Source organism: Aotus nancymaae, unplaced genomic scaffold, assembly GCF_030222135.1.
Source record: "Aotus nancymaae isolate 86718 unplaced genomic scaffold, 86718_ANA_hifiasm-v0.15.2.pri h1tg000028l, whole genome shotgun sequence".
Taxonomy (NCBI): domain Eukaryota; kingdom Metazoa; phylum Chordata; class Mammalia; order Primates; family Aotidae; genus Aotus; species Aotus nancymaae.
Genome location: NW_026988441.1, coordinates 19,734,300 through 19,755,379, shown reverse-complemented (window position 1 = coordinate 19,755,379; position 21,080 = coordinate 19,734,300). Strand labels below are relative to the sequence as shown.

The 21,080-nt window shown below is 48.4% G+C and overlaps 2 protein-coding genes across 3 annotated transcripts in view; both read left to right on the top strand.

Annotated features, from left to right (window-relative positions):
- The first annotated feature begins 1,861 nt into the window (after positions 1-1,861).
- On the top strand, positions 1,862-14,087 carry NUDT19 (nudix hydrolase 19). 2 transcript variants are annotated; one of them, XR_010344300.1, is made up of 4 exons: positions 1,862-2,578; positions 9,850-10,057; positions 11,602-11,924; positions 13,758-14,087. XR_010344300.1 is itself a non-coding variant. In XM_012448445.2 (3 exons), the coding sequence occupies exons 1-3, from the start codon at positions 1,862-1,864 to the stop codon at positions 11,805-11,807; spliced, it is 1,131 nt and encodes a 376-aa protein (XP_012303868.1). In that variant the 3' UTR covers positions 11,808-14,087. The 2 variants fall into 2 exon arrangements, 1 of the variants encoding a protein (XP_012303868.1); XM_012448445.2 differs by having other exon boundaries at positions 11,602-14,087.
- A 4,662-nt stretch (positions 14,088-18,749) lies between these two features.
- TDRD12 (tudor domain containing 12) overlaps positions 18,750-21,080 on the top strand; it is an 81,503-nt gene continuing 79,172 nt past the window's right edge. Inside the window, exon 1 of the mRNA XM_012448450.2 lies at positions 18,750-19,020. Within this exon, the coding sequence (XP_012303873.2) occupies positions 18,775-19,020 (246 nt within the window). The 5' untranslated portion in view covers positions 18,750-18,774. The remainder of the gene's footprint in view (positions 19,021-21,080) is intronic.

Here is a 21,080-nt window from a genome sequence, read left to right as displayed (position 1 = left end):
CATCATGGCTTACTGCAGCCTCCAACTCCTGAGATCAAGCGATCCTCCCAACTCAGCCTCTTGAGTAGCTGGGACAACAGGCATACACTACCACACCCAACTAATTTTCTTTTTTTAAGAGGCAGGGGCCAGGCGAGGTGGCTGTTTCTGTTGTTTTGCTATGCATCCAGGACTTGGTCATCTCACTCAGGAGTAACCAGCTTCTGTGAAAACCAACTGATGTTGAAAAATACACATTCACCCACAAAACTACAGTGTTATTTTACAGTGAAGGGAGTAGTATGTTCTTAAGATTCTTAATCCCTCCATAAATGGTTAGTCATCTGTAAAATGGTGATAACTGTTTCCACTTCATGGAGTTTTGTATGAATTACACAACTAATACTATACTTACAAAATTCCTAGTGCCTCATATACAGTGTACTTAGTAACTACTAATATTTGTATCCCCTAGGATTATTATTACTCCTAGTATTGAAGACATGTTACTTTAATCACTTGAGTACCTTAATTCCTTTCTCTCCCTTGGTTTTTTTTTTTGAGACAGAGTCTCACTCTGTCACCCATGTTGGAATGCAGTGGCACGATCTTGTCTCACTGCAACCTCTGCCTGGATTCAAGTGATTCTCCTGCCTCAGCCTCAGGAGTAGCTGCGACTATAGGTGTGGGCCACCACAACTGGTTAACTTTTGTATTTTTTTAGTAGAGATGGGGTTTCGCCATGTTGGCCCGGCCAGTCTCAAAGTCCTGGCCTCAGGTGATCCACCAGCATGGGCCTCTCAAAATGCTGGGATTACAGGCATGAGCCACAATGCCCAGCCAGAAACCAGGTCTCTTAAAACAAACAAAAACCCCTAAATATTGACAGTGTCATCTATGGACCAGGATATAACCCACATTAAAATGATGGTTTGTGAGGGTTGGCAGGAGTATAGTGTATGTCAACCAAAAACATAACAAATGTGTGATCCAATTATAATAGCAATTATGGGAGAAGCTGTCAGTGATTGATACGGAGTTATAAAAGAGAAGACTCAATTTTATACAGGCTCTTCAAAAGATCATAACCCTGCTATGGGAGGTGAGAGTCCTCTAGACACCAAAAACGTGGAGAGAAATCTCCATGTTGAGGCCCAGATTAAACATCTCCCATCAAAGTGGAACTTGTGAAATGTCCTAAGACACGTAAGGCCGTCCCCAGGGGCCCTGACAATAAAAGGTTTCCAGAACACGAGAGGAATTACTCTGGGAGGACCTTTCACATTGAAGCTGTGCAGTAGGAAATGTATAATTTGGCATCTGGTTCATCCATTCGTTTCTCATTGATGTCGTTCATCTGGGCTTGCAAAGGTCAAACATCTGCCCTTTGAATGTCCTCTCTCCCTCTCGCGCAGGAAACACCCACATGTGGATCCTTGTTTAAAGGAGAAAGTCCTAGTCCTGGGCTTTCAGTGCGGTGGATGTTATTAGGCCTGGGTTTGCATCCTGTTTTTTACCATGACAAATCATATATGCCCTTAAGCATTCCTGCTCTCGGTCCAAGCTTCCTGCGTGAGAATACTGCGGTCCTGCTTTCAGGCAGTGTGAATGACCACCGCTCGCTGGCTGCTGTGACACCCATCGTCCCGCGAGAGCGCCCTAGCTGGGCCCCAGTGCACTGGAGGCCGAGCCTGCTCGGGCGGGCGCCCGCCCCTCCCACAGGCCGGCGCCGGAGCCGGTGCTGGTGCCGACCTAACGCGGGGCGCTGTCATCGCCCAGCGAGGCCTCTGCGGGTGCGGGGGTCGCTGCAGGGCCGGGTCACCTGCCGAGGAGCTCAGGCCGCGCAAGAATCGGATCCCGGAAGCCGCGCGCGCCGCCCGCCATGAGCGGCTCCCTGCGGCCGGGCCCCAGCCGCTGGCGGCAGGCGGCCAGCGTAGTGCTGGCGGCTGGCTGGACGCGCCCGGGGACCGCCATCCAGCCTTCGCCCCCGCCGCCCGCCGAGGGCTTCCGGCTGCTGCTGCTGCAGCGCTCCGGGCGACAAGGCTTCATGCCCGGCGCGCACGTCTTCCCAGGCGGAGTGCTGGACGCGGCTGACCGCTCGGCGGACTGGCTGGGTCTCTTCGCGCCGCACCACGGGCCGCCGCGCTTCGGCCTGGGCCCGGCACCAGTCCGCCGCGCCGCCTTCCCGTCGCTGCCCCACGTTGCCGGCGACAGCAACGCCGACAGCACCTGGACGCTGCCTGAGGACGTCGCCTTCCGCATCTGCGCCGTGCGCGAGGCCTTCGAGGAGGCGGGCGTGCTACTGCTGCGGCCCAGGACTTCCCCGCCAGACCCAGCGTCCGGGCCCGGCCTAGCCCTCGAGCCGCCGCCCGGCCTGGCCGCCTGGCGCGCCCGCGTGCGCCGGGACCCGAGCCACTTCCTGCGGCTGTGCGAGCACCTCGACTGCACGCCCGACATCTGGGCGCTGCACGACTGGAGCGGCTGGCTCACCCCTTTCTGGCGCGGCGGCACTCGCCGCTTCGACACAGCCTTCTTCCTGTGCTGCCTGCGCGAGCCGCCGCCCGTCTACCCCGACTTGGCGGAGGTGGTGGGCTGCCAGGTAGGGTCTACTCACGGCCAGGCTGGGGACCCCGGGGACGTGAGAGGGAGGGCCCCTCCAGGCAGCCCAGGCCTTCCAGGGACCCCCCGCATAGGCCGAGCCCAGAGAGGTTAATCAGCCAGGAACGCCTGGATGGGCAGGAAACTCTCACCCCACTAGACCAAAGCCATGCCCTTGGTGAAGCATTCTCTGCTTTCCCAGGCTTTGGGCTCTCAAGGCCTGGAGCCTGTCTCCACGTGGTTCCTCCAGCGGCGCCACTGCGGAGACCCAGCCAGCTCTGCAGAGCACTGATCAGACACCAGACTCTGTCCTAAGCACTTGTACTTGTCTAAACATACTTCATCTTCACAGCCGTTTAATTTGGTTTTCGTGGAGAGCTGACTTAATAGGATTTCAGTCTTACTATTTTTATTTATTTTTTTGGTACAGATAGGGATCTTGTCTCTCAGTGTTGCCCAGGCTGGTCTCCAGCTTCCGGGCTCAAGTGATTCTCCAATCTCAGCTTCCCGGGTAGCTGGGCCCACAGGCACCTGCAAACACTCTTGACTAATTTTTTTTGTGTGTTTGTTTGTTTGGTTTTTTTTGTAGAGACCAGATCTCGCTGTGTTGCTCAGGCAGGTCTTGAACTCCTGGTCTCAAGCGACTGTCCAGCCTCAGCCTCCCAAAGTCTTGGGAATTATTGGCATATGCTACTGTGCTTGGCCAGTTTAAGTCTTTTAAAATTTATTGGCCAGTACAGTGACTGACACCTATAATCTCAGGTTTTTGGAAGAGCAAGGCCGGAGGATCGATTTAGCTCAGGAGCTCAAGACCTGCCTGGACTGTAACATACTAAGACCTCATATCTACAAAAAATTTTTAAAATTAGCTGGGCGTGGTGGTGTGCGCGCTTGTGGTTCCTGTTACTGAGGAAGCTGAGGTGGGAGGATCACTTGAGCCTGGGAGGTTGAGGCTGCGGCGAGTCATGATCGCACCACTGCACTTCAGTCTGGATGACAGAGTGAGACTTGTCTCAAAAAAAAAAATCATTGAGACTTGTTTTATGGCCATGAATATAGTCTGTCTTGGTGAATGTTCCCTTTGCACCTAAGAAGAATATGTATTCTGTTGTTTGTTGGTATTTTTGTAAAAACATCAAATTAGGTTGAATTGTTCCATAGCATCTTGCAAGTCTTTTTTTTTCTTTTTTTTTTTTGAGACAGAGTCTTGCTCTGTCGTCCAGGCTGGAGTACAGTGGCGTGATCTCAGCTCACTGCAACCTCACCTCCCTGCCTCAGCCTCCTCAGTAGCTGGGATTACAGGCACCCACCACCATGCCCAACTAACTTTTGTATTTTTAGTAGAGACGGGGTTTCACCGTGTTGGTCAGGCTGGTCTCGAACTCCTGACCTCAGGTGATCCACCTGCCTGGGCCTCCCAAAGTGCTGGGATTACAGGCGTGAGCCACCATGCCCAGCCAGTCTTGCAGGTCTTCTACATCATTTCCGTATTTCATCAGATGCTGAGAGCAGAATGCGGACATCTTCAACTAATAATCGTGGATCTGTCTTTTTCACCTTTTAGTTTTATCAGATTTGGCTTCATGTATTTTGAAGTTCCCATGTAAGGTACTAACTGCATCCACATTTAGGACTTTTAAAAGTTCATGGATTAACTCTTTGATGATTATGAAATATCCTTCTTTATTCCTAGTAATAATCTTTATTCTGAAATCTGAAGTTTACTCTGTTTGAGATTAATATAGCTATTTGACCTTCTTTTGATTCATGTTAGTATATTTTTCCATCCTTTTTTTTTTCTTTTTTTTTTTTGAGACGGAGTTTCGCTCTTGTTACCCAGGCTGGAGTGCAATGGAGCGATCTCGGCTCACTGCAACCTCCGCCTCCTGGGTTCAGGCAATTCTCCTGCCTCAGCCTCCTGAGTAGCTGGGATTACAGGCACGCACCACCGTGCCCAGCTAATTTTTTGTATTTTTAGTAGAGACGGGGTTTCACCATGTTGACCAGGATGGTCTCGATCTCTTGACCTCGTGATCCACCCGCCTCGGCCTCCCAAAGTGCTGGGATTACAGGCGTGAGCCACCGCGCCCAGCTTATTTTTCCATCCTTTTAAACTATTTGTGTCTCTATATTTAAAGTGTGTTTCTGGCTTGACACAGTGGCTCACGCCTATAATCCCAACACTTTGGGAGGCCAAGGAGGGCAGATCACCTGAGGTCAGGAATTTGAGACCAGCCCAGCAACATAGCAAAACCCCATCTCTAGTAAAAATACAAAAATTAACCTAGTGGAGACGGGAGAATCTCTTGAACCTAGGAGGCGGAGGTTGCAGGGAGCCAGGATGATCATTCCAGCCTCCTGGGTGACAGAGCGAGACTCCATCTCAAAAAAAAAAAAAAAAAAGGCCAGGCGTGGTGGCTCTTGCCTGTAATCCCAGCACTTTTCGAGGCTGAGGTGGGCGGATCATAAGGTCAGGAGATTGAGACCATCCTGACCAACATGGTGAAAACCCCCGTCTGTACCAAAAAATACAAAAAATTAGCTGGGTGTGGTGGTGCAGGCTTGTAATCCCAGCTACTCAAGCTGAGGCCGAAGAATCCCTTGAACCAGGAGGTGGAGGTTGCAGTTCGCCAAGATCGCGCCACTGCATTCCAGCCTGGAGACAGAGCTAGGCTCCGTCTCAAAAAAAATCAGTTAATTGAATTAAAAATAAAACGTGTTTCTTATAGGCAGCATATAGTCTTGCTTTTTATCCAGTATAAAAACTTTTGCTTTTTATTTGGAGTGTTTATTTACATTTGTTATTGTCAATAAGGTTAGATTCAAATCTACCATCTTGCTGCTCATTTTTTGTTCTCATCTATTTGGACTGTTTTTCCTATGACTGTTTTATTTCCATTATTAACTTATTAACTATATCTCTTTGTAATTGCTCTAAAATTTGCAATATACATGTTTCATTTCATTTATAGTTAGAACCTTTCAACATTATGCTTGTTTTTTCCCTCCTGTGTTTTATACTATTGTCAGACATCTGACTTTTATTATAAATTTTACACTCTGATTATTTTTGCTTTAGACTATCAAGGTTTTTTTTTTTTTTTAGACACAATTTTACTCCTGTTGCCCAAGCTGGACTGCAATGGAGCGATCTGGGCTCACCACAACCTCCGCTTCCTGGGTTCAAGTGATTCTCCTGCCTCAGCCTCCCAAGTAGCTGGGACTACAGCATGTGCCACCACACCCGGCTAATTTTTTGTATTTTTAGTAGAGATAGGGTTTCTCCATGTTGGTCAGGCGGGTCTCAAACTCCCGACCTCAGGTGATCCACCAGCCTCAGCCTTCCAAAGTGCTGGGATTACAGGCGTGAACCCCCGCCCTTGGCCTAGATCATCAATCTTAATGAGAAAAAATGTCGTATGTTTACCTGCATATTTACTTTTTTTTTTTTTAGATGGAATCTCACTCACTCAGGCTGGAGTGAGGTGGTGCGATCTCGGCTCAGTGCAATCTCCGCCTCCTGGGTTCAAGCAATTCTCCTGCCTCAGACTTCGAAGTAGCTGGGATTACAGGTGCCTGCCACCATGCCTGGCTAATTTTTCTATTTTTAGTAGAGACGAGGTTTCACCATGTTGGCCAGGCTGGTCTTGAACTCCTGACCTCAGGTGATCCACCCACCTCAGCCTCCTGAAGTGCTAGGATTACAGGCATGAGCCACCGCACCCGGCCATGCCTTGCAATTTTTTTAATTGAATATTGGATATTGGACTTTATGTTGTTCAGTGCTGGATTTTGTCAATTCCTTAAAGAGTATTGGCTGGGTGCAGGGGCTTAATCCTGTAATTCTAGCCCTTTGGGAGGCCGAGGTGGGCGGATCACGAGGTCAGGAGTTTGAGACCAGCCTTGCCAACATGGTGAAACCCCATCTCTACTAAAAATACAAAAAAAAAATTAGCTGACCCCTGTAATCCTAGCTACTTGGGAGGCTGAAGCAGGAAAATCGCTTGAATCCAGGAGGCAGAGGTTGCAGTGAGCTGAAATTGTGCCACTGCACTCAAGTCTGGGTGACAGAGCGTGACTCTGTCTCAAAAAAAAAAAAAAAAAGAAAGAAAAGAAATGAAAAAAGAGAGTATTGGACTTTTCCTAGCAGGCAGTTAAGTGATTGCAAATTACCTTAATGGTCTTGAGGTTTAATTTTAAATAATTTTAGCATGTGTCTATATAGCCTTTATTCTTTATTCTAGAGCTAATTTAGCTTCCCCCCAACTTTTTTTTTTTTTTTTTTTTTGAGACAGAGTCTCACTCTTTCACCCAGGCTGGAGTGCAGTGGTGCAATCTTGGCTCACTGCAACCTCTGCCTCCCTAGTTCAAGTGGTTCTTGTGCCTCAGCCTCCCGAGTAGCTATGATTACAGGCATGCACCACCATGCCTGGCTAATTTTTGTATTTTTAGAAGAGATGGGATTTTACCATGTTGGTCAGGCTGGTCTTGAACTCCTGACCTCAGGTGATCAGCCCGCCTCTGCCTCCCAAAGTGGTGGGCTTACAGACATGAGCCACTGCACCTGGCCATTAGCTGCACTTCTAAATGTGTAACCCTTATGAGGTCTACTTGAGTGCTGTTTATATTCAACATGATCTCTCCACTGTGATTGGAAAGAATTCCGGTAATCCTTGGCCCCAGGTGAGCTCTGGGAGTTTAATCTTAAAGCTCTCAGGTAATTGTTCTTTCTTCAGAAATCATTCCTTCCTTGTGCATACAGTGGTAATTAAAATAATAATAATATGAAAAAAAAGAGGCCACATTCTTTCCTGGTCTCATATGGTTTCACCTTATGCATGCATAGATTAAGTGTTTAGCAGAGATTCAAGGGCGCCCTACACAGAGTTCTGGAGCTCTCCTCTGTAGGTCTTTCCTCTCAGGTACAGCTTTATTCTTGGTTTCTCTCTTCATGATTTCAGTTACCCTCAGTCAATCAAGGTCTGAAAATATTAAGATATTGAGAGAGAGAGAGAGACCACATTCACTTTTATTACAGGAATTGTTATCATTGTTCTAGTTTATTATAAATTATTGTTAATCTCTTACTGGGCCTAATTTTTCTGTCAAACTTTATCATGGGTGTATTTGTGTAGGAAGGGCATAGTTGGTATAAGGCTCAGCACTTCCTTAGTTTCAGGCAGTCACTAGGGATCTGGAAAAGTATTCCTCTTGCCTAAGGGGAGACTTCTGTACACTGCTTCCCAAATTCTGCTGTGTGGGATTCCCAAACTTCAAGCTGTGTCTCAAGCCAGTGAAAATCCCGGGGTCTGATTAGACTCTTGCTCCCTGGGTTGCAGTCTGGAAATTCCCTTTAATCAGTAACCCTGGCCATGATAGAACTTGCTGCCCACCACAGCCTCCCAGGTGGCTGGGATTACAGGTGTGAGCCACTGCACTCAGCAGTAAAGCGTTGCATTTGAAACAGTGCTTTGCTAGTAAGAAGTAACCAGTAAGTGATAAGGTATTGTAACCTGTGGTCTGGACTAACCTAAACAGTTTGGATTAAGTGGGTTGATGCCGGCCATTTAACCCTTTGTCTTCGTTGTTATCACTGAACTCATATGGTTGCCTTGGAAATAACAGAGCGAGGTTGGGTGGTCCTTTGAGGCCCAGAGCTCTGTTTTTCAAATGCAGTTTTGGCCAACTGCAGAATGATTAGGGGTCTCGCTGAACTCTTAGATTGCTGGGTGCATACCAGGGCCCTGGGAATGTGAAGTCTTCACTGGCTTCTCAGTCAATATTTAAGCAATAAGAGCTTGCAAACCTTTGACCTACAGTCATCCAAAGCAGAAATCAGTTCCGAATCCCAGGGGTTGTGGGTGAGAATCAGTTTCTTCTAGGTGTATAAGTGGATATTTAGTAAACCAACTAAAGAACAACCCTTTGAGGTTATTCCATATCCATTGAATCAGCTCTTTATCTAAATGTCTATGGAAGGCAGGCTCAGGAAGAAGAGGAGGTTGTAGAATGAAGCCACTGAAGTTTACTGGGCAAACACTGGCTGGCTGAAACCCTACCAAGTTACTACTCTCAACTACAGGCTGAGTCATGCCTGGTGGCTTCCTGAAAGCTGCTGCTGCTCCTGATGCTTCACTGCCGTTGTACCGCGTGGCATACATCACAAAGCATTTTGGTTGCTGAAGTCCCCTTAGGGCCTAAGAGAGCTTTGTGGTGTCCATCATCATATCCTCAGGATCTAGCCAAATACTCATTTCCCGAAGGAATGAACAGGCACCACATTCTCAATCTTCTGTGATGAGTATACCCTTCAGAGTCTTTCTTCTTTCAGCAGTGACCAGAACCACCTTGTCCTCTCTGCATCTCCCACCTTTTATGCTGAACAGCTGTCCCAGGTCAAGCCTCAGGAGTCTGCCCTATTTTCTTTACTAGTTCTGAGGATCAGTGTCCTGATAAGTAACCTCTTAAGAGGATCAACCCAGCTTTCTTCACTGAATCCTGTCATGTTGTCGGAGGGGTCTCGCAGGGCACATTAAGAAATTCATTTTACACTTCCTTTTTTTTTTTTTTTTGAGACGGAGTTTCGCTCGTTACCCAGGCTGGAGTGCAATGGAGCGATCTCGGCTCACCGCAACCTCCACCTCCTGGGTTCAGGCAATTCTCCTGCCTCAGCCTCCTGAGTAGCTGGGATTACAGGCAGGTGTCACCGTGCCCAGCTAATTTTTTGTATTTTTTTTTTTTTTTTTTTTTTTTTGAGACGGAGTTTCGCTCTTGTTACCCAGGCTGGAGTGCAATGGCGCGATCTCGGCTCACCGCAGCCTCCGCCTCCTGGGTTCAGACAATTCTCCTGCCTCAGCCTCCTGAGTAGCTGGGATTACAGGCACGCACCACCATGCCCAGCTAATTTTTTGTATTTTTAGTAGACACGGGGTTTCACCATATTGACCAGGATGGTCTCGATCTCTTGACCTCGTGATCCACCCGCCTCGGCCTCCCAAAGTGCTGGGATTACAGGCGTGAGCCACCGCGCCCGGCAATTTTTTGTATTTTTAGTAGAGAAGGGGTTTCACCATGTTGACCAGGATGGTCTCGATCTCTTGACCTCGTGATCCACCCGCTTCGGCCTCCCAAAGTGCTGGGATTACAGGCGTGAGCCACTGTGCCCGGCCCATTTTACACTTTCAATTCTACCTTAGGTACTGGCCTAACTAGCTCAAGCCTCACACTGTCTATGGCATAAACCTTAGGAAACCTTGCCTTTGTCTTTCACAGTGGTCATCTCCATCAGAGGCGACTGAAAGTTTCTTATCAAAAGAAATTTGGTTGGCACCCCCACAGTTCTACGAAGTGAGAAGACTTGCAAACTTTGCCTCTCTCTCTGACTTGCACAGATTTTGCTTAGATCGTGCATTAGAAGGACCGGAAAGGTGGCTGCCGATCATCTTGTTAACTGCTGATGGGACACTCCACATTTTACCAGGTAAATCAGTGAAGCCTCAGTGCTTTCGTTAGTATTCACATTCAGTGCCCCAGGCTGCATGGCAGTATTGCCCAACAGAAACAGGAATTACAGCCTGTGTTTTATAGTCTAGACGGTATTAGCTAGAGAAGATCAAAGGTTATAAAATAATCCATGTTACTTATTATAACCAGAAATTCTGCATAATGTCATATACATACACATACATTTATATTAGTATATTTCCTAGACATTGACAAAGGTCTTTCTCGTGTAATTTCTCACTTTTTTGCATTTTAAGTTTGAATTATGAGAACTCATAAGTTGTCACCTAATTTGAATTAGGGAGCTTGTTGATGGTCAGTTGCTGTGGGGTGAGCACAGGATGGAGTTTTCATAGCAGTGGCAGTTTAGAGTAGGGCTTTGAGACCTGTTGTCACGGCTGCCTGCTTAGTTCCTACAAACAGTGATAAGGTTTGTGACTCAGGACCGGGCACAGTGGCTCACACCCAGCACTTTGGGAGGCCGAGGCAGGTGGATCACTTAAGGTCAGGAGTTTAAGACCAGCCTGGCCAACATGGTGAAACTCTGTCTCAACTAAACATACAAAAAATATACGTTAGCCAGGCGTGGTGGCACACGCCTGTAATCCCTGCTACTCAGGAGGCCGAGGCAGGAAAATCGCTTGAACCCAGGAGGTGGAGGTTACAGTGAGACAAGATCGTGCCACTGCACTCCAGCCTGGGTAACGGAGTGAGATTCTTTCTGTCTCAAAAAAATAATAAAAAAAAAGAAGTTACTCAACCTACAGGGGGGAAATTTAGCAGTTTTGATGGAATTTCTCTAAACCTGAAGGTAATCGATCAGAATAGCCTACTTTGAAACACCAAAAGTATGTGGATATCAAGGCCAATCTTAATATCAATATTGAATAGAATAGAGTCATGAACTAGTATAAAAGTTACAGTTCACAGTGAAAACATACCAGTCACAGATGTTTATGAGCCTAAAGAAAACTCTTGGCTGGGGAGTTGTGAGGGGATATTAAAAACACAAGAAAGAGGGGGGCGCAGTAGCTCACGCCTGTAATCCCAGCACTTTGAGAGGCCAAGGTGGGTGAATCATTTGAGGTCAGGAGTTCGAGACCAGCCTGGTCAACATGGTGAAACCTGTCTCTACTAACAATACAAAAATAAGCCAGGCATGGTGGTGGGCACCTGTAATCCCAGCTACTCGTGAAACTGAGGCATGAGAATCGCTCAAGCCTGGGAGGCAGAGGTTGCAGTGAGCCCCAATTGCGCTACTGCAGTCTAGCCTGGGCAACAGAGCGAGACTCCATCTCAAAAAAAAAAAAAACAAAAAAAAACAAATAAAGAAATACTGATTTAACAGCTATCTTAGTTCCAAACATATGAAATAGATCAAAATAAATACTGATTGGTATGTCACTAATATATCAGAGTGATTTATACAATAATACTAGAAAGAATTAAAATTGTATCCATTTTGCCATGGTGAAAAATAATTTTGTATTTAAAATTAAATCAATTTTTTTCCTTTTTCAGGTGATGAGCTATACTTAGAAGATTCAGACTTTTTTGAAAATCTTATGTCTACTGAAAAAAAGACTGAAGAAATCATGAAGGAAGGCAAGCAATTTCACCGGATAGTGATATATGGTCGCCATCTTTATGACATCCACGTGACTGTTCAGTCAAAGTATAAACACGTTTATCCTAAGAACTCTGTACTAAGTAAGAGCCATTTGTAGGGTGCTCGAGCTTGTTTGTAAACTGGCTTACTTGAAGTCCTCATGAATAATGAGGGTTGAATTTCACTTGCTTGAAACCTAAGTAAGTTTGTGCCTATAAAAGTTATTGTAGGCTGGGTGTGATGGCTCATGCCTGTAATCCCAACACTTTGGGAGGCCAAGACAGGTGGATCATGAGGTCAGGAGTTTGAGACCAGCCTGAACAACACAATGAAACCCCATCTTTACTAAAAATACAAAAATTAGCTGGGCGTGGTGGCACATGCCTGTAATACCAGCTACTCAGAGGCTGACACAGGAGAATCACTTGAAACCAGGAGGCGGAGGTTGCAGTGAGCCGAGATGGCGCCATTGCTCTCCAGCCTGGGTGACAGAACGAGACTCCATCTCAAAAGATAAAATAAAAAAGTTACTGTAATGCAGTATTTCTTTTCTTTTTTTTTATTTTGAGACAGAGTCTCACTCTTGCCTAGAGCCCAGGCTGGAGTTCAGTGGCTCAAACTCGGGTCACCACAACCCCTACCTCATGGGTTCAAGCGATTTTCCTGCCTCAGCCTCCTGAGTAGCTGGGACTACAGGTGTGTGCCACCACGACCGGCTAATTTTTTATTTTTAGTAGAGACAGAGTTTCACCATGTTGGCCAGGCTGGTCTTGAACTTCTGACCTCAGGTGATCTGCTTGCCTTGGCCTCCCAAAATACTGGGATTACAGGCGTGAGCCACTGCACCCAGCATGGTGTTTCTTATGTCACGTGTTTTAGGGTGCTTTCTTGCTTATTTTATTCTTTAAATCTTACAGTATGCCACATGTATGAAGTTTATAAAGTATTAATGATCTTGTTAACCAAAACAAGAACATGATTTCACAAGGGTTCCTACTTCTGTATTATTATTTCAAAAATTTAAATAACATGTTCTGCTGCTATTATGGTTCTTGCTGTCTACTGTATTAGCACCTTCCCTCATGTGCTTTGGAGGTTGATGAATTTGTGAGACTTTCTGCTGGAATTACTTTAAGGGTGTCTTATTAGATGGTGAAAAGCAGACTCAGACACCCATCAAGTGACCATGTCATTGTTTTTTTGCTATTTTTTTTTTTTTTGAGACGGAGTTTCGCTCTTGTTACCCAGGTTAGAGTGCAATGGCGCGATCTCAGCTCACCGCAACCTCCGCCTCCTGGGTTCAGGCAATTCTCCTGCCTCAACCTCCCGAGTAGCTGGGATTACAGGCACGCGCCACCATGCCCAGCTAATTTTTTGTATTTTTAGTAGAGACGGGGTTTCACCATGTTGACCAGGGCTATGTTTTTAGCTTAATGATTAAGATACAATTCTTTTTAAAATCACATGGCATTAGTTACTGTGTTTCCCAAATTAAAAATCTATTTTTGTTAACATTTTATTTTATTGTATTTTTTTGAGACAAAGTCTCACTCTGTCACCCAGGCTGGAGTGCAGTATGGCAATCTCAGCTCACTGCAACCTCCGCCTCCTGATATCCCTGCCTCAGCCTCCTGAGTAGCTGGGATTACAAGCACCAGCCACCACGCCCAGCTAATTTTGTTTTTTGAGATGGAGTCTTGCTCTGTCCCGATCTCGGCTCACTGCAACCTCCACCTCCCGGTTCAAGCGATTCCCCTGCCTCAGCCTCCTCAGTAGCTGGGACTACAGGCACATGCCACCACACCTGGCTAATTTTTTTTTAAATTTTTATATTTTAGTTGAGACAGGGTTTCACCATGTTGGCCAGGATGGTCTCAATCTCCTGACTTCATGATCCACCCGCCTCAGCCTCCCAAAGTGCTGGGATTACAGATGTGAGCCACCGTGCCCAGCCTAATTTTTATATTTTTAGTAGAGATGGGGTTTCACCATATTGTCCAGGCTGGTCTCGAACTCCTGACCTCAGGTGATATACCTGCCTCGGCCTCCCAAAGTGCTGGGATTACAGGCGTGAGCCACGTCTAGCCCAGTTAACATTTTAAAGAAACACAAAGCCATAACAAAAACCCATCATTGTTTGTGTTCCAGAGCATTAATGAATATAAAGAGGTTAGAAATGTAGTGTTTGATTAATGATACTTATTTTTACTATGTTTAATATGAGTGATTTTTCATCATCTTTAAAGAGGAATGTTTATTGATTAAAGGTGAGAAATGATAGTTAAGACCTTTTACTGTATTATGCATTGTACAACTGATCTCATTTTTCATGAAATGCCTTAGTTTTCCTACTACAACATAAATACAATGATGAATAAAGTTTATGTGCATTATTTAATCCTGATTACAGAACTACATCTAGAGCAGCTGGCCTCAGCCTGGGCACTTTCACTCTAGGGAACATTTGGCTATGTTCAGAAACATTTTTGCTTGTTGAAACTGGGGACAGAGTGGATGAGGTGGGGCAGTATGCTACTACCATCTCGTCGGGGGAGGCCAGGGATGCAGTTCAACAGCCTGCAATGCATGGTCTCACCACCCACAACAAAGAATTACCTGACCAAGGGTGAGATACCCGATCAAAAGTAAAATCTATTTTTCCTCAATAAATGGTTCCAATATGCAAATTTTGAGAACCACAGATACTGTTATTCTGTCTGCTTTTTAAATCTACAAAAATGGGAAATTATGTTCCATTAAAAAAAAAAACAAAGTTGGCTGGGCACAATGACTCACGCCTGTAATCCCAGCACTTTGGGAAGCAGAGGCAGGCGGATCACCTGAGGTCAGGAGTTCAAGACCACCCTAGCCAGCATGGTGAAATCCCATGTCTACTAATAATACAAAAAAATTAGCCAGGCGTGGTGGTCTCAGCTACTTGGGAGGCTGAGGCAGGAGAATCGCTTGAACCTGAGAGGCGGCGGTTGCAGTGATCTGAGATTGCACTCCAGTCTGGGTGACAAGAGCAAAACACTGTCTCAAAAAAAAAAAAACAAACTATAGCCGGGCGCGGTGGCTCACGCCTGTAATCCCAACACTTTGGGAGGCCGAGGCGGGTGCATCACGAGGTCAAGAGATCGAGACCATCCTGGTCAACATGGTGAAACCCCATCTCTACTAAAAATACAAAAAATTAGCTGGGCATGGTGGCGCATGCCTGTAATCCCAGCTACTCAGGAGGCTGAGGCAGGAGAATTGCCTGAACCCAGGAGGTGGAGGTTGCGGTGAGCCGAGATCACGCCATTGCACTCCAGCCTGGGTAACAAGAGCGAAACTCCGTCTCAAAAAAAAAAAAAAAAAACCATAAAAATTATTATTGTCTTTTGGATTTTTTTTTTTTTTTTTTTTGAGATAGAGTCTCACTCTGCTGCCCAGGCTGGAGTGCAGTGGCGCAATCTCAGCTCACTGCAACCTCTACCTCTTGGGTTCAAGCGATTCTTGTGCTTCAGCCTTCTGAGTAGCTGGGATTACAGGCGCAGGTCACCATGCCTGGCTAATTTTTGTATTTTTAGTAGAGACAGTTTCACCATGTTGACCAGGCTGGTCTTGAACTCTTGACCTCAGGTGATCTGCCTACTTCAGCCTCCTGAAGTGCCTGGGATTATAGGCATGAGCCACCATGCCCAGCCTAGCTTTGTTATTTGACTCTCAAAGATTACTAGATATTGCAACTGGAAGGGACCTCGGTGAACACCATGATTTTGCCAGTGAGAAAACAGACATGCAGCTTGTTAGTGCCACACCAACTCCCTCTTCACTGGACTTGCCATGGCTCAGTGGGTGATATTAGAAGATGTCATGATAAAGTAATATGACTGGTTTTCCTTCACAGAAAAGATAGTTTTCACACCACTTGTTTCCCTCGTGTGTGTTTTTTTTTTTTTTGTGTGTGTGTGTGTGTGTGTTTGAGACAGTCTCACACTGTTGCCCAGGCTGGAGTGTAGTGGTGTGATATCAGCTCACTGCAACCTCTGCCTCCTTGGTTCAAGTGATTCTTCTGCCTCAGTCTCCTGAGTAGCTGGGATTACAGGTGCGCATCACCATGCCTGGCTAATTTTTGTATTTTTAGTAGAAACAGGGTTTCACCATGTTGCCAAGCTGGTCTAGAACTCCTGACCTCAAGTGGTCTGCCCACCTTGGCCTCCCAAAGTGCTGGGATTACGGACATGAGCCACCTTGCTCAGCCTGTACCTCCTGTTTAAGTCAGATCCTGTTGTTTTTCATCTCTTTTTTGGCAAGTCCTTGATATTTCAGGTGAGTTGGCCATACCAGGTGTCTTGATTGGAGGTGAGGCCTTGTCAGCCTAATTTAAGGAACAGGTGAATTTTTCTTCCAACTGGCAGCTACACCTCTCCAACCATCCTACCTGAGATATTAAGTGCATATCTGTGGGACCTTGTACAATCGAGTTTACTTATAGAACTGCATGCTTATGTGAGCATTCTGTTCCCCAAAATACGTACTCCACAATTTCCATGCTTTCTCCAAACTCTTGCAGTCTTTTGTCATCTTGTTGGTTCCCTTACTAGCAAATTAACTCATTTAGACTCGGAGAGCTCTGCTAGTTGAAGGCCAGCTGGGAAGAAAGCCAGGACCAGGCACTTTTCCAGAAGGTGCAGATCAAATGCAAATGTTGCCAGGAGGCCATGAAGACCCAGGGATTCGTGGCTGACCAGGATTCTTCCTCACCACCAAGTCTTCTAGCTCATAGTGTTTAAAAGATACAGGCTGGGCCAGGCACAGTGGCTCACGCCTGTAATCCCACCACTTTGGAAGGCCGAGGCGGGTGAATCACGAGGTCAGAAGTTTGAGACCAGCCTGACCAACATGATGAAGCCCTGTCTCTACTAAAAATAAAAAAATTAGCTGGCTGTGGTGGTGCATGCCTGTAATCCCAGCTACTCGGGAGGCTGAGGCAGGAGAATCACTTGAACCCGGGAGGCGGAGGTTGTGGTGAGCCGAGATCGCACCATTGCACTTTAGCCTGGGCCAACAAGAGCAAAACTCTGTCTCAAAAAAAATAAATAAATAAAAATAAAAAGAGGTATAGACTGGCCTAGAGAAAGCAGGAGGACAGCGGACTCCTGCCAGGCGACAAGGAAAAGCTGAGGGCCTGGCGTGCTGGTTCATCCCTGTAATCTCAGCTACTTAGAGGGCTGAGGCAGGAGGATGGCTTGAGCCCAGGAGTTCAAGACCAGCCTGAGCCACACAGTGAGACCCCCATCTCTACAAAAAATTTAAAAATTATCCAGGCATGGTGGTGCATGCCTGTAGTCCCAGCTATTTGAGAGGCTGAAGCTGAGGAGGATCAACTGAGCCCAGGAGTTTGAGGCTGCAGTGAGCCATGATTGTGCCACTGCACTCCAGCCTGGGCAACAGAGCCAGACCCTGTCTCTTTAAAAATAAAATGACGAACTTGTAACCGCCTAATGGGTTCACCTTGCCCGCTGCCTAGACAGAGCCAATTTTTTTTTCTTTTTTTTGAGACGGAGTTTCGCTCTTATTACCCAGGCTGGAGTGCAATGGCGCGATCTCGGCTCACCGCAACCTCCGCCTCCTGGGTTCAGGCAATTCTCCTGCCTCAGCCTCCTGAGTAGCTGGGATTACAGGCACGCGCCACCATGCCCAGCTCATTTTTTTGTATTTTTAGTAGAGATGGGGTTTCACCATGTTGACCAGGATGGTCTCGATCTCTTGACCTCGTGATCCACCCGCCTCGGCCTCCCAGAGTGCTGGGATTACAGGCTTGAGCCACCGCGCCCGGCCCGACAGAGCCGATTTATCAAGATAGGGAATTGCAATGGAGAAAGTAATTCATGCAGAGCTGGCTGTGTGGGAGACTGGAGGTTTTTTTTAATTATTATTACTCAAATCTCTCTCCGTGCATTCAACAGACAGAGATTTTTTGTTTTTGTTTTTTTAGATGGAGTCTTGCTCTTTTGCCAGGTGCCAGCCTGGAGTGCAGTGGTGCAGCTCACTGCAACCTCCACATCCTGGCTTCAGGCAATTCTCCTGCCTCAGCCTCCTGAGTAGCTGGGACTACAGGTGCCCATCACCATGCCTGGCTAATTTTTGTATTTTAGTAGAGACGGGGTTTCACTATATTGGCCAGGACGGTCTCCATCTCTTGACCTCGTGATCTGCCCGCCTCGGCCTCCCAAATTGCTGGGATTACAGGCCTGAGCCAGCTCGCCTTCCTGGCAAAATAAACTTTCTAAATGAACTGAGACCTGTCTCAAAACGTTGGGGTTCACTGGCTCTTATCAATTTTGTTTCAGAGTCAAATCGTGTCCTGAATTCCTTCCCAAAGTTAGTTGGGCCTCCGCCCAGGAATAAAAAAGAACATCCTAAAGATTAGAAGCAGGCCAGGTGCGGTGGCTCACGCCTGTAATCCCAGCATTTTGGGAGGCAGAGGCGGGTGGATCACCTGAGGTCGGGAGTTGGAGACTAGCTTGACCAACACAGAGAAACCCCGTCTCTACTAAAAACACAAAATTAGCTGGGTGTGGTGGCACATGCCTGTAGTCCCAGCTACTCGGGAGGCTGAGGCAGAATTGCTTGAACCTGGGAGGCAGAGATTGCGGTGAGCGGAGATCGCGCCATTGCACTCCAGCCTGGGCAACAAGAGCGAAACTCCGTCTCAAAAAAGGTTAGAAGCAAGATGGAGTTGGTTAGGTCTGATTTCTTTCACCATCACAATTTCCAAACTTAGAATTTTGCAAAGGTGGTTTTCAACGGACTCAACCGCAGGCAGCCCCTCCGACCCTCCGGAGGACAAGCGAGTGTCTCTGGGGCCTGGGTGACCTGCCGGCTGCAAAGGAACAAGTCACGTGACCCCTGGTCGGGCCTCCCAGCGCCTCCCAGCGCCTCCCAGTGCCAGTCCTCCCAGCCGCCACGTGGCGCTGTACCGAGCGTTGTTGCGCCGTTGGGCGGCCCACGTGGTCTCCGACGCCTCGTGGCCTGCCCAGCGTGCGGCGGCATCCGGAGGTGGGAAGCTGTGAGCGAGGGCCTGTGTCAGTGCCAGGATGGAGCGTGTCGCCGCAGGCAGGCGAGGACCCCGGGGTCCGCGAGGGCACCTGGGGGCGAGGAGTGCAGGGCACCTACCTTGGGGGCCCGAGGCGCTAAACTCAGAGGGAAGGAACACAGACGGGGCGGGGGCCTGGCGGGGGCGGACACAGCCAGCCTCGCCCGCCATAGCATGGGACTTACAGAGCGCCGGGGCCCGTCTGCCCTCGGGCACCAGGAGGATGCTCCAGCTTCTGGTGCTGAAGGTGAGTGCCATTAAGCCAGACACACGGCAGCCCCCCACAGCCCCCCACATGCCCCACCCCAGTCCCCCACACCCACCCCAACCCCACACAGCCCCCACCCCAGCCCACAAAGCCCCCACCCTATCCCCCCCACACCCACTGCAACCCCACACAGACCCCCCACTCCAGTCCCACACATGCCCCTGACACAGCACCCCACCCCAGCACCCCCACACCCACCCCAGTACCCCCCACACCCACTCCAGCCCCACACAGCCCCCCCACATCAACCCCACACTCACCCCCACCCCAGCACTACATATGCCCCCACGCCCAACCGAGCCTCACACAACCCCCACATCCCCTCACGCCCACTCTCACCCAGCTCCACCCCCACACACACTCACATTCCCACCCCATCCCACTCCCCCACCCCCACGCACCCCCACTCCTACCCCAGCCCCACCTCCCACCTGTTTCCTTATCCTTGCCAGCCCCACAGTCACACCCTCACCCCTGTCTCCACCCCATTCCCACTCCCGCCCCCCTCCCACTTCCACCCCGACGTTTCATCCCCTCACACTCGCCCCCACCTACCCCACTGCCACCCCATCTGCTCTCCCACCTGCACCCCAGCCACAGCCCACCCCACCTCCACCCCACCCCACCCCACCCATATCACACTCCGTCCTCCCCCACCAGCGGACACCCTGGGCTGGGAGCTGGGGTAGAACCCAGATGAGCCCAGTGTGCCTTGGGGTGCATCTGGAGGAGCATGGGGTTGGCTGCGTCTCCAAATGCACGGTCACCTGGGCCGCATAACACCGCCCTCCGTATTCCACGGGGCTCTCAGGATAGGCACCTGGAGTTCTGGCTTCCTTCATGCCCCGGGTTTCTGTCGCCCTCTCTGCTCACCGCGCAGGCTCCGCGTGGGCGATGTCCTAGTTTCCGGGGAAGGGGCGTCTGCCTGGACCCGTGCTTTTCCTCGTTGGAGTCCAGTGAGGGCTCACTGGTGAAGGGGAAGGCGTTGCTGGAGGAAGGAATTGACAGGCCAGAGCAGAGGAGTGGATTTGGGTTATTGGAGAAAGGAAATCTAAATCACTTTGAAAATCACACTTCAAGTGGACCCAGGTGGGAGAGGTAGCAAATTGTGAGATTATTTTATTTTTTATAGAGACAAGGTTTCTTTGTGTTTCCTAGGCTGGGCTGGAACTCCTGGCCTCAAGCTATCCTCCCACCTCAGTTTCTCAAAGTGCTGAGATTACAGGTGGGAGCCACCACCCCCAGACCAGTGGTGCTATTTTTTTTTTTTTTTTTTTTTTGAGACGGAGTTTTGCTCTTGTTACCCAGGCTGGAGTGCAATGGCGCGATCTCGGCTCACTGCAACCTCCGCCTCCTGGGTTCAGGCAATTCTCCTGCCTCAGCCTCCTGGGTAGCTGGGATTACAGGCACGTGCCACCATGCCCAGCTAATTTTTTGTATTAGTAGAGACGGGGTTTCACTATGTTGACCAGGATGGTCTCGATCTCTTGACCTCGTGATCCACCCGCCTCGGCCTCCCAAAGTGCTGGGATTACAGATTTGAGCCACTGCGCCCGGCCTCAGTGGTGCTATTTTTAAAACCAGCACTCTCCTACTCCTACTTGATGTCTTGTGTAATCTATATGAAGAAAGATTCATAAACGTTTCAGGGTCCATGCGCGGTGGCTCATGCCTGTAATCCCAGCATTTTGGGAAGCAGAGACGGGTGGATCACCCGTCAGGAGTTCAGGAGGTTAGGAGTTCAAGACCAGCTTGGCCAGCATGGTGAAACCCTGTCTCTACCAAAAGTACAAAAATTAGCCGGGCATGGTGGCAGGCACCTGTAATCCCAGCTACTCTGGAGGCTGAGACAGGAAAACGGCTTGAACCTGGGAGGCGGAGGTTTCGGTGATCCACAGCACTCCAGCCTGGACAACAGAGCAAGACTCTGTCTCAGAAAAAAAAAAAAAACAGAACACGTTTGAGGCAGCTGACTCTTACAGAGAATTTGCCCCGAGACTTTTAGGGGTTCAGAGCCACCTGGCCAGCTCCTCTCTCCC